This window comes from Halichoerus grypus, chromosome 6 (genome assembly GCF_964656455.1).
Source record: "Halichoerus grypus chromosome 6, mHalGry1.hap1.1, whole genome shotgun sequence".
NCBI lineage: Eukaryota > Metazoa > Chordata > Mammalia > Carnivora > Phocidae > Halichoerus > Halichoerus grypus.
In genome coordinates, this window is record NC_135717.1 from 115,643,033 (window position 1) to 115,656,388 (window position 13,356).

A 13,356-nucleotide genomic window follows, 5' to 3' on the forward strand; every position below is an offset into this window, starting at 1 on the left:
CTCAGTCAGTTAAGGGACTGCCTTTGGCTCGGGTCATGATCCCAGGGTCCTGGGATGGAGCCCCACATCGGGCTCCCTGCTCAGTGGGGAGCCTGCTTCTCCCTCTCCCTCTGCCTGCCGCTCCCCCTGCTTGTGCTTGCTCCCCCCCCCCCACCCTGTGTCAAATAAATAAATAAAATCTTAAAAAAAAATCAGATGCAGTTGAAATGCTCGCTTCTTGATCCTGTCCCTGCCTTGTGCCTCAGAATCTGAAAAAAGCACATGGCACACTGTACACTGTGTGCTTCCCTGATTTTAGGTCACCCAGGACATTTTCCTGAAAAGCAAGCTCTGCTCTGCATTACTTTGCTGCTGTTTCCCGGGCTGTAGCCTAGCTACCTTTCCCTCTTGCTTTACAGAAAAGAACAGAGACAGACTGAATCAGAGAGTTTTCAGACATCTCTCAAGACCGACTTCCTTCCAGTTCAGCACTAATTCAAAACCTTCAATCCCCATTTGGTCACTAATTCAGTTTAGGGTTCCCCATAGCACTTTACAGCCCCGGCATCGGCCTTCCCCTGGGACCTGCGCTGGCTCCATTTGTGTTGCTGTGCTCAGCCCGCAGCGCCACCCAACAGAGCTTTCTCTGAAAATATCTGAGAACAGGAGCCCGTACCTATTTTATAAATTTGTAAGGAAAAAAAAAAAGGGAAAACTTTGGTATTTCCTAATTTTTAAACCAAGGATGAACATCTTCAGGCCTTAATAGTCCCTGTACTTTCTGAACTTCAAATATACATTTTCTCTGCAGTAAAACACTCTATCTGAATCCTGTTTGCCTATCTCCTACATAGTCCTTTAGATGTAGCCAAATTCTATTTTTTTAAGACTTTATTTATTTGACAGAGACAGAGAGGGAACACAGCAGGGGGAGAGAGAGAAGCAGGCTTCCCATGGAGCAGGGAGCCCGATATGGGGCTTGATCTCAGGACCCTGGGATCATGACCTGAGCCAAAGGCAGATGCTTAACGACTGAGCCACCCAGGCGCCCCCCAAATTCTATTCTTGAATGTAAACTATGCTAAGTGCCCTAAATTGTAAACTCTTATCCTAACCTATACAAATGTTGCCACTTCACCCTCTCCTAAAGCAGTGCTCTTCCACAAACATCCATGGCCTTTTTTTAAAACCCACAGCTGCTTATTTGGTTTACTACTAGGATTTTTGTTCATCAGCAGGAATTATGATCCTGCAACTTATGACAGGGTTGGAAACAGCTTTTACTTCATCATGCTCAAGAATTTCTCTAGTCATCTGTTTTCCTATAGAAGGGTCATTTTGAAATTTTTAGTTACATTGATAGATTAGCAAACTTCTTTAAGCAGCAGTCATGAATTTGTAGGACATTTAAAATTTCCTATACCTAAGTCATTAGTAATTAACCAATAATTTCAAAAGCTAGATTAGCTCTGGACTAACATTTTTCTAAGCTCCCTTTGATCTAGATTCTAACACTAGTTGAGGTGATACTAGATCAGTGTCAGAATCCAGCTCTCCTGCTTTTCTAGTCCAGTGTGCTCTCTTTTCCCCAGAGGTGGCTACACAGGAAATGGGATCTTTGATATTAGCACCCTGCTGCTATCTTCCAGATACAGATGAATGGTAGTAGATCCTGAACTGGAGAAAGCAATTTAGAAAAAGCACAGAAGTCAAACTTTCTTTCTTAAAGCCTTTACTTTTGAGACATAATGGAAAAATGCAACAGATACACATGGATAAGACATGATCACAGTTGAAAGTGAAGACAATCTAACCAGAAAGCTTTAATGCCTGTCAGCTAATGTTGAAGCTAAAGTTCTGAGTGTGACATGCTGCAGGGCTGAAAGGAATGGTAATTAGTATTCCTCTCCTTCTTCTTCACCCTCTCCTTCAACAGAATCCACACCAACCTCCTCATAATCCTTCTCAAGGGCAGCCATGTCCTCACGGGCCTCGGAAAACTCTCCTTCCTCCATGCCCTCCCCCACATACCAGTGAACAAAGGCACGCTTGGCATACATCAGGTCAAACTTGTGGTCCAGGCGAGCCCAGGCCTCAGCGATGGCTGTGGTGTTGCTCAGCATGCACACAGCTCGCTGTACTTTGGCCAGGTCTCCACCGGGCACCACAGTGGGAGGCTGGTAATTAATGCCCACTTTGAAGCCAGTGGGGCACCAGTCCACAAACTGGATGCTGCGCTTGGTCTTGATGGTGGCAATGGCAGCATTGACATCTTTGGGAACCACGTCGCCACGGTACAACAGGCAGCAAGCCATGTATTTACCATGCCGAGGGTCACATTTCACCATCTGGTTGGCTGGCTCAAAGCATGCGTTGGTGATCTCTGCTACAGAAAGCTGTTCATGGTAGGCTTTCTCAGCAGAGATGACCGGGGCATAGGTGGCCAGAGGGAAGTGGATGCGGGGATAGGGCACCAGGTTGGTCTGGAATTCTGTCAGATCAACATTCAGGGCTCCATCAAATCTGAGGGAAGCAGTGATGGAGGACACAATCTGGCTAATAAGGCGGTTAAGGTTAGTGTAGGTTGGGCGTTCAATATCGAGGTTTCTACGACAGATGTCATAGATGGCCTCATTGTCTACCATGAAGGCACAATCAGAGTGCTCCAGGGTGGTGTGGGTAGTGAGGATGGAGTTGTAGGGCTCAACTACAGCTGTGGAAACCTGGGGAGCTGGGTAAATGGAGAACTCCAGCTTGGACTTCTTGCCATAATCGACAGAGAGACGTTCCATCAGCAGGGAGGTGAACCCGGAACCAGTTCCCCCTCCAAAGCTGTGGAAAACCAAGAAGCCCTGAAGACCTGTGCACTGGTCAGCCTGTTAGAGAAAAGGAATAGAGAAAACATATTATTACTGCTCTTTGCAATATATTTTCACTTTTCATACAATTCCAAGAATATAGATCTTACTAAGCATTTAGTTAAAAATAGCTTCACTAATATCTATAAAATGACACCAAATAGTTAATGCTTTAATTGGATTTTTTAAAAAAACTATAAAGGAATAGTTTACCTCCCTCTATTACATTTCAGTTCTGTGTTTAAGATGAAAAGAACGTATTTCCAATGTCTTCCTTAGGATCATTATTTACTTTATTCTTGAGAATAAACCTACCAGCTTCCGAATGCGGTCCAAGACAAGGTCAATGATCTCCTTGCCAATGGTGTAGTGCCCTCGGGCGTAGTTGTTGGCAGCGTCCTCCTTGCCGGTGATGAGCTGCTCAGGGTGGAAGAGCTGCCGGTAGGTGCCGGTGCGAACTTCATCTGCAAAAGGCAAATAGAGCGGCCACCCCTCACTCACCGCCTGCACAAGCCCGCTCAACCCCAGGGTGTCCGCGGAGCCTCAAGACAGACCTCCTGTCCCAGACACCCTCCCCCCCCCACTGTCTCACCCCGGGAGCTCACGGGAGTCACTGAGGCCAACTCACCAATGACCGTGGGTTCCAGGTCTACAAACACGGCCCTGGGCACATGCTTGCCAGCGCCCGTCTCACTGAAGAAGGTGTTGAAGGAGTCATCTCCTCCCCCGATGGTCTTGTCACTTGGCATCTGGCCATCGGGCTGGATGCCGTGTTCCAGGCAATAGAGCTCCCAGCAGGCGTTGCCGATCTGGACACCAGCCTGGCCCACGTGGATGGAGATGCACTCACGCTGTGGAAAAGTAGATTAGAAAAAAAGAAAATCAGTATTAAACTAATCTAGTGACTGTAAAGCAGAACAAAATAATTTATGTAAACAATCTTACAAACTTCCCCTTCTAAAACTATTTAAAATGTAATATTCTTCTAGGGGAGACTCTGTATACTTTAATATGCATGGCTTTTAATTAATTTCTTTTCCCTATCTAAATTGGGAAGGTCTCTTTCCAGACCAAGAGCGCTTAGTCACAGCTTCCTCCTTTGGAAGACGAAGATAGGGAGGCCATTCATCCAGGGCTCAGGCCTCAGAATTCCATTTTAGACTACGCGGCCAGATTTCCGGGCAGCTCCCATCGCAGGAAGCACGTGGCCAAAACAGTGCAGAGGAAATGTCTGGCCGCAGGGACAAAGGGCGGGGCTTTGCGGCACAGGATGAATGAGCAATTCAGGGTGTGCGCGCACCCGCGCCCCTCTGCGGCCACCGGGGCCGCGCAGCTGCAGAGACACGCAGCAGCCACGTCTGTAGAGGCGCCTGCCATGGCCAACCATCTTCGGCTCCCCCAGGCGTTGGGCTCAGCCCAGCACCTTCACATCTGTCAGGGCACAGCAGGGGATTATCGGCGGCCCAGATCTGGACCAAGATCCGATTTCCGTTCCCTCAAAATCACTCACTGCCACCACCTGCTCCTATGCGCATTCCTAACTTAGACCAAGGAAGGACAGATGGCTTCTAGAAGCTGTTGGGAGCTAACTGTCCTAATACTCTAGCGTAGTGCGGCACAGTGACAAGGAGCCGTTCTCCACATTCATCTTATTGTTCTCGTTAAAAAACAACACCCCCCCCCCCCCAAACTCAGGCTAAGAGAAGACACACCCTACGGTGGTAGACCCGCAGCACCCGGCGCGCACGCGCAGACGGCAAAGGCGGTCTCCCGCCGCTCCCTGGCGGGAAGGTAACGGTTGCGCCTGCGCTTTTGTGTCGAGCTCCTTCCCGCCTCCGCGTTTCTGGCAGAGGAGGAAGTGAGGGCGTGGAGAGCCCGCGCGCGCGCGCCCGCCAAAAGCGGACGAAGGAAAGGGGGATGGGAACGCGCGGGAAAAAACTGTAGGGTCTCGGGTCGCCGCGTCCAAGAGGTAAGGGCTAACTGAGAGCCCCAACCACAGTCTGGGGAGCCGGCGTCCGGCCATGCCCTCCCGGAGTCCGAGAAGAAAACGCGGCAGCCTCCCTCCCGGGCCCCAACCATTCTCACTACTACAGCCCTCGCCTCTAGCCTCGCTTTTCGCCTTCCAAAACCAGAGCGCTGATCCCTGGCTAACGGCCCCCCCAAGACTGCCCGGCTCGCGTTTCCCGTTTTCCAGAGCGAAGGCGGCGTCCTGAGCGGCCCACTTACCATGGTGGCTATGTGTTAGCAGGCGCAGGCGACAGGAGCAGACACCGGGTCCCGGTTACCGTCCCCGACAAGCTAAGAGTCGAGGTAAGTAACGCACTGAGGCGGGGGCGCTGCCGGAGCTACTTAAGTAGCGGTCCGGGGAGGGGCGGGCGGGCCCAGGCGGTGCCATGGCCGCGGGCCCCTCCCCCGGCCCGGCGCGCCCACTCGGCGCCCGGCTCGGCCGCCGCAGAGGCGGGCTCCTGGCCCAGAGCCCCCACCCCGCGCCGGCCCTGCGGGGCGGGGTCCGCCGCGCCTGCGGACAGCGAGCTCGGGTGCTGCAGTCTGCGGCGCATGGCCGCCAGGGCTTGGGTGGGGGCGGGCGCAGGTTCGGAAAGCAACCAACATGGGAACGGGAAAGCAGGCTTGCCTTAATTTGGACGAACCCTAAGACTTAAGAAGTCTGTACAGTTTTAAAGATGAAGCACCATGAGATGCAGAAATTTCTGGTCCGGATAGCTCAGCTGATTATTTTCATGTTGCCACAATTTGTCAGTGAGTTTTGTCTTTTTCTTTTCTCAGTACTTACCTGATAATGTGGAGGATGCAAGGTTTAGAAAACAGACTAGTTTTATTTGGTTTATTGTAATGACTTGTTCGTTAAACTAAGGTGCCAGATGTTGGAAGCAAAAGTATTTCAGTCATTCAAAGAGTAGTACCTAAGCATTGAACATCGAAGCTGTTAAAAGGGCCTACTAGGCCCCATTTTTAGATATAACCAATAACTTTATCGAACAGTCCCAGGGGCTTTTAAAAAGGGAGATTCAAAGATACATTTCAAATTTCGTAGCTGAATTGTAGAAGTGAGGACAGAAACTTGGGTAGGGAGGAAATTGACACTGAAGGATATTAGGAAGTAGGGAATCCTTGTGTTATATAGAGCTTTGTAAAACTCTATATAATAACTGCTTTCTGTTATGTCAAGATCAATTAGTTATAGCCTCCTTCTAGGAGGCCCAGATTATAGTGGATACCCTCCTCCCCACCTCTGCCTTTCAGGAGACTATTCCAAGACCATAAACTATGTAAACCCTTGGAAATGCATGAAGTGGTTAGTTAGGTTTAAAGTGTGGATTTAAAATGGTCCTGGCAGAAACCTATTGTTGTTACACTATTCAAAATATCCTTCCAGTGATAGTATGTAACAAAAAAAGCAAGTGTAAAACTAACAATTCACAGTTCATACTCAGTTATTACCTTGCTCAGATTTGGTAAAGACTTCACCCTTCATATCAGACAAATAACAGATCTACACTGTTAATATGTGTGTGTAGTTTGTAAGGATATATATGTACACACACATATACACACATATTTTTACTTTCTGTGTATGTAAAATTTCCACTCATATGAACCTGGAATACAAACAAGGAGGTTTTCTTTTATTTCTAATAAAGATATTTTTTGTAATCCTGTTAAAAGGTTTTCTTGCTTTCTTTTCCTTTTTTTTTTTTTTTTTTTTGTAGGATGATTTTTTGTGAAAAGGTTTTCAACTCAAGATCCAAATTTGCACGTATTTTCCAAACTAGGTTACTGGGGACAGGAATATATTTGAATATTGTCTCACTTATTCTTAAAGGAGATGGAAAATAATTAGTTTGCCTGGACCAGCAAATGAATGTTAGGGAACCACCCTGCTTAACTCCATTTTGCTGTCTGCTCTGGATGAAAGCCATTTGGAAGCAAGCACCTCCCTCCTTCTAGCTCTCTGCAGAACCTTAGAGCTTTCACTGCAGAGATTTGCTCTTGTGGGCCTGTATGTCTCCCCAGATACCTTCCTAAAATCATTAGCTTTGCTAGCCTTGTTTCTGTGAATTCCCCTGTTGTGAACGAGGAAGTATTTGAGGGTTTTTTAGGTCCCTGATGACACCTTAGTTTTCAGAGAGTAATTTAGATCCAAAATGGACTTTTAAATATAATCTAGTCTGGTATCTTTATGCCAGAAAAATATTGAATAATGCTAAGTTTATTTTGCTACCTCTTTAGTACCTGAGAGGAAAGGCTGACATTTTTTTTCCTTTTTTTACCTATATTAAACTTATATAGGTTTATTTGCTTATATTATATATAGATGCATATACTTTGTATATATTTAACAACTAAATAGTAGTTATCTATTGCTGGAATATAAACATAGTATTATCCACTGTCTTAACATTTTAACTGATTATTAGATCTTTGTTTTGTTGGACTGTTTCAGGGTCTGTAACTATTTGCTTTAAGTCTTTGGTGTAATGGGAAACCCTGTGTTGCTATTTGAGCCACTCCCATTTTTGCTACTTAGTATCGTGGCCATTTGCTACTGTTCTACGCAGTCAGAAACATTTCTAATAGTTCCATATTGTGGTTTAGACACAATAGTTCACAATATATTTTGTTCCTTTAACCAGCTCTACAGGGAAAGACAAAAATAAGTAGCAGTAACTTACCAAACATCAACTATTTTTGAATATTTGATCTTTTATTCTTATTTATTGCGGTGTTATAAATTTACATGCTATATAGTGTTCTGTCTCTCCCCTCCCACCCCTCCACCCCTACCCCCACAGGTAGATGGTATAGGGGAAAGAAAATGGGTTTTGTTTTTTTGTTTGTTTTTAAAGATTTTATTTATTTATTTGACAGAGAGAGACACAGGGAGAAAGGGAACACAAGCAGGGGGAGTGGAAGAGGGAGAAGCAGGCTCTCCGCTGAGCAGGGAGCCCCATGCGGGGCTGGATCCCAGGACCCTGGGATCATGACCTGAGCCGAAGGCAGACGCTTAACGACTGAGCCACCCAGGTGCCCCTAGACCCTTAATTATCTTTCTCCAGCTTCATTTATGAATGGAATCAGTGAATTTGAATCATCTTTTTCTCATCCTGTCACATTCAAACCCATTAGTAAATTTTATCAGTTTTATCTTCAAAATATGCCCATCACTTTTTATCACATCCCTTATTTCATAGCATTTATAGAACCTGAAATTACCTTGTTTGTATATTTATTTACTTATTTTAAATTTCTCTCTAATTACATGCAAGCTCCATGTCTGTTTTTGTGGAAGCCAATCTTGGTTGCACCTCCAAAAAACACCTTCTTCCATTCTTCTTTGCCAAGATAACCTCTCTGTGTCTCTTTTTTTTTTTTTAAGATTTTATTTATTTATTTGACTGAGAGAGACACAGCGAGAGAAGGACACAAGCAGCAGGGGTGGGAGAGGGAGAAGCAGGCTTCCCGCGGAGCAGGGAGCCCGATGCGGGGCTCGATTCCAGGACCCTGGGATCCTGGCCTGAGCTGAAGGCAGACGCTTAACGACTGAGCCACCCAGGCGCCCCTTTAATTTTTTTAAAAATATTTTATTCATTTATTTGACAGAGAGAGACACAGTGAGAGAGGGAACACAAGCAGGGGGAGTGGGAGAGGGAAAAGCAGGCTTCTCCAGGAGCAGGGAGCCTGATGCGGGGCTCGATCCCAGGCCCCGGGATCATGACCTGAGCCGGAGGCAGATGCTTAATGACTGAGCCACCCAGGTGCCCCTCTCACTCTGTCTCTTTTTAAAGGATATTTATGTGCTCAATCCCAAGGGATAAATCAAAGGAACCCTATTTCCCTTTACCAGATATTTACTTGCTTTTTCAGTCTCCTTTATAATTGGACCCAGTTCTGGCCAATGGAACATAAAAGGAAGTTGGCTAGGGTATTTCCGCAAATGGATTTGAAAGAGGACTTCAACTACCTTCATTTTGACCTCAGTCTGTACTTTCTAAGTGACTAACTTCTTTTTTCCAAACTTATCTCTCTCTCTCTCTTTCTCTCTTTTTTTTAGATTTTATTTTTAAGTAATCTCTTCACCCAATGTGGGGCTCAAATTTGCAACCCCAAGATCAAGAGTCACAGCCAGCCAGGTGGCCCATACCAAACTTATCTCAACCTAGGCAAAAGACCCTGTGGGCAAAGCATCCTCTGATGGGAACCCAAACTACCCCTTTGAGCAATAAGGACTGCCCTGAGCCAGCAAGACCCCTCATGACTGACCCTAAGACAATGATCAATTTAACCTTCACTGCCTACCTGCATGTACCCACCAACCTTTGCTCCACATTTTCCTTATATATACCTGGAAGTATTTTTGACACTTTGGAGTCAGACTTTGAGATGCTGGTCTCCTGTCTTCCCAGTGTTGGCCTCACTGAAATAAATTCCTTTCTTGTTTCACCACCACTCTTTTCTCTGCCTTTAGATTTTGTCAGTGGTGAGTGGCTGAACCTGATCTGTTTGGGACCCCCAGAGCCAGGTGCTCCTGCACCCCTGTGCCCCAGCTACAGTTTTCTCCCCTGATGAAAAGAGATTGTACCCTTGAGGACCTTTAGTTTCACTTCTTCCCCTTTCTTTCTGCTTTTGGATATGTTCTGTGAAGGTGTGATGCCTATAGCCAATTTAAGATTTTCAGAGTCTTAATATAAAAAGAATCAAAGAGATGACATCTCAGTGCTCTGACACCATGAAGCTGTTGAGCCAACCTTAAAACTAGCTACGTCCAGGGGCGCCTGGTGGCTCAGTCGTTGAGCGTCTGCCTTCGGCTCAGGTCATGATCCCAGGGTCCTGGGATCGAGCCCCGCATCGGGCTCCCTGCTCCACGGGAAGCCTGCTTCTCCCTCTCCCACTCCCCCTGCTTGTGTTCCCTCTCTCGCTGTGTCTCTCTCTGTCAAATAAATAAATAAAATCTTAACAATAATAAAAAAAAATAATACTGAAGGAAGAAGTGGATGGGAACTAAAGAAGGGACACAGGAGAAGCTAACAATTCAGCTTTTGACATGTCTTGAGGTTTAAGTGTCTGTGGTACATATACCTGGAGATGTCTATTAGTCAGTCATACATGCAGCTATGGAGAGAGGAGAGAGATATAGATTTGAGAGTCTTCAGCATAAAGATGTTAATTAAACTGTGGAGATGGATAAGACCACTCAGGTGGAATGCATAGAGCTTGGAGAGTGGTGGTCTTAGTAGAGAACCTGGCCTTAGTAGGGAATCTGAAGAATGGTCATATTTAAAGTAGAGAAAAGGAACCTGTAAAAGGGGTCTGAAAAGAAATGATCAGAGAAGGAGAACTGGAGGTCTCACAGTCCAAGGAAAGAGAGAGTTTCCAGAAGGAGAAGTGGTACAATGCCAAATGCTTCAGAGAAGTTAAGCAGAGTAAAGACTGGAAAATGTTCATTGTATGTATATAAAAAACAATATGAGTTCTGTTTTTATTTATTTATTGGACAAATATTTACTGAGAGCTTATGATGCAAATACTCCTTTTAAGTGTTGGGTAGATATAACAATGAACAAAATATGCCCTTCCCCTCATGGAATTTATATTTTGGTGAAGGAGAAAGAAAATAAATATATAGGGCGCCTGAGTGGCTCAGTCAGTTAAGCATCTGCCTTCGGCTCAGGTCATGATCTCAGGGTCCTGGGATCGAGTCCCACATCAGGCTCCCTGCTCAGTGGGGAGTCTGCTTCTCCCTCTCCTTCTGCCTCTCCCCCAGCTTCTGCTTGCTCGCTCGTTCTCTCTCCCTCTCTCTCAAATAAATAAATAAAATCTTTTAAAAAAAAAAAAGAAAATAAATATATAGCAAAGAGATGTGAAATATAATATCAGGTGCTTTTGGGTGCTATGAAGAAAAATAAAGTGTGGAAAAGAGATTAAATTTACAGAGGAAGGCTATTTTAGATAAAGTGATCTGAGAAGGCCTCTCTGAGGAGGTTGTTATTTGAACAAAGACCTGAATTAGGTGGTAGAGTGGGCAATCCAAGCAGAGGAACATCAAGTGCAAAAGCCTGAGGTTGAGGGTGTATGTCTTTTTTAAAGCAATATTAATGAAGTCAGTGAGATAAGAGCAGAGGAAGTGAGGGAGAGGGTATTATGAAATGAGATCAGAGAAGTACCTGTGTCTAGGTCATGTAAGTGTCTTTCTTATTAGTCATGGGAAGACTGTGTTTTATTCTAAAATCAGGGAAGCCATTACATAGTTCTGAGCAAAGATGTGACATATTCTATTTTAGATTTTAAAAGGATTGTCTAGCTGTTATGAGAATAAAGTATAAGAGGTTAAGAGTGGAATAAGAAATATGGGTTGGAAGGGAATTGTAGTAATGCAGATAAGAGGTCATAGTTACTTGGACCAGGGTGGACCAGTGGTGCAGGTGGTAAAAGGAGGTCAGTGTATAGATAATTTTTGAATGTAGTACTGGTAGGATTTACTAATGCATGGAATGTAGAGTGAGAAAGAGGAGTCAAACATGATCCTAAGGTTTTTGGCCTGAGCAACAATGGGGAATACTGAAGGAGGAACAGATACAAGGAAATGGAGGGAATCAGAAGTTCAGTTTTGGACATGTTGAGTTTGAGATGTAGGGTATTAGTCATCTAAGTAGAAGTGATTAGGCAGTAGGCTAAAGTGTAGAGAAGAAGTCATACTGGAGATAAATTTAGGAGTCCTCAGCATAGAAACTGGGTGACATCACCTAGCAAGAAAGTGTAGATTAAAAGAGGACCAAAGATTGAACCCTGGGGCATTTCAGCTTTTAAAAATTAGGAAGTGGATCCTGTAGTCAAAGTGAGAAGGAGCAGCCAGTGGTGTAAGAAGAAAAACATGAAGAGTGTGGTGTCCTAGAAACCAAATGAAGCAAGTGTTTCAAGCAGGAGAGTGATAACTGTGTCAGATTCTTTTGGGAAGTTAGGTAAGATGAGGTCTGAGAGTTGGCTAATAGATTTGGCCGTGTGGATGTCACGGGTGACTTGGCCAAGAGTGGCTGCAGTGGGGCAGTAGGAATGAATGAAAGGCCCGATTGGAGTGGATTTTAGAGAGAATGCAAGTGAGGAAGTGGAGAAAGTGGGATAAAAACCTCCTTTGAGGAATTTTGCTTTAAGAGAATAAAGGGTGATAGCTGGGATAGTTGGATAGGGATGTTCAACAAAGGGAAGATTTTTAAAGAAGATGGGAGATATTTTGGCATGTTTGTTTGCTAGTGAGAATAAACAAAAGGGAGGGGAAAATTGATGAAAAGGGGATAAATTCAGGAGCAAAGTTTTAGAATAGTGAAATGGGAAGGGATTCAGTGCGCCACTGGAGGGTTTAACCTTGGAGAGGAGCATGATAGTTTAGCCATTGACACATAGGAGGAAGCCAGAGGAGTACAGATTCAGGTTGCTAGTTAGATTTGGTGGTAGGAACGTTGGAATTTCTCTTCTGGTTGCTTCTTTTTTCTTCCCCACCCTAGTGAAATAGGAAAATAGGTAATTTGTCCTTATTCTCTCCATGTTTCTTTTTCTTTCTTTTTCTTTCTTTCTCTTTCTTTCTTTCTTTCTTTCTTTCTTTCTTTCTTTCTTTCTTTCTTTCTTTTTCTTTCTTCTTTCTCTTCTTTTTTTTTTAAAGAGAGGGAGAGAGAGAAGGGTGGGGAGTGGCAGAAGGAGAGGAAGAGAGAGAATCTTAAGCAGGATGCACACCCAGTTCAGAGCCCAACATGGGGCTCCCCCGATCTCACAACCCTGAGGTTATGACCTGAGCCGAAATCAAGAGTTGGAGGCTTAACAGACTGAGCCACCCAGGTGCCACTCTCCCGGTTTCTTAATAACAACAGAACTCTGATTTTTTTGGGAGCAGGGTGCCAAGTTTCTGTTCCAACTACACAAGGGATGTCTATGTGACTAAGTTCTGGTGAGTTGTTAGTGGAAGTTGTCTTGTGGAGCATCTGAACTGGTATATGTTTTTGGTCCTTTCTCTTTTTCTTGCTTAGAATGTGGACATGATAACTGAAGTTCAACCATCTTATGACAATAAAGTGAACCTAAACCATTGCTAAGGATGAAGGAAGATAGAGTCTAGGTCCCTGATGACATTGTGGAGCTGCCACACAAGTCCAGGATTGCCTACCTCTGGACTTCTCATTATGGGAGAAAATAAAACAATTTGTTTAAGTCACACTGATCTTTTTCCCTTTTTTCCTTTTTCTGGGATGTGTGTGTCTGTTATATGCAGCTGATTGAATTTACAATTGATGTGGTGGGACCTTGTGGAATTTCTCTTCTGTTTTTAAAATTTTTTCTTTTTTTCAGTGAAATGGGTAGGGGAGGGTCATTGGCTAAATGTGAGGATTGGGGAGGGAGTTTGGGAGATTTAAAGAGAGTAAATATATAAAATAGTCATCTCTGAGAGCGGGAGAGTAAATTAACTAGGAAAATGTAGTAGAATTTCCAAGTATTGTTGAAGGCATAGTAGGTTTTT

At 44.7% G+C, this 13,356-nt stretch overlaps 1 protein-coding gene and 1 long non-coding RNA gene across 2 annotated transcripts; one reads left to right on the forward strand and one right to left on the reverse strand.

Annotated features, from left to right (window-relative positions):
• Positions 1–1,694: 1,694 nt before the first annotated feature.
• TUBA1B (tubulin alpha 1b) lies at positions 1,695–5,214 on the reverse strand. The gene is made up of 4 exons (XM_036121126.2): positions 5,064–5,214; positions 3,466–3,688; positions 3,153–3,301; positions 1,695–2,855 (listed from the first exon to the last, which is right to left on the reverse strand). The coding sequence occupies exons 1-4, from the start codon at positions 5,064–5,066 to the stop codon at positions 1,875–1,877; spliced, it is 1,356 nt and encodes a 451-aa protein (XP_035977019.1). The 5' UTR covers positions 5,067–5,214; the 3' UTR covers positions 1,695–1,874.
• A 153-nt stretch (positions 5,215–5,367) lies between these two features.
• On the forward strand, positions 5,368–13,053 carry LOC118553908 (uncharacterized). Its single transcript, XR_004926269.2, has 2 exons — positions 5,368–5,594; positions 12,869–13,053. It is a non-coding gene; the product is annotated as an uncharacterized LOC118553908 (long non-coding RNA).
• Positions 13,054–13,356: the final 303 nt, after the last annotated feature.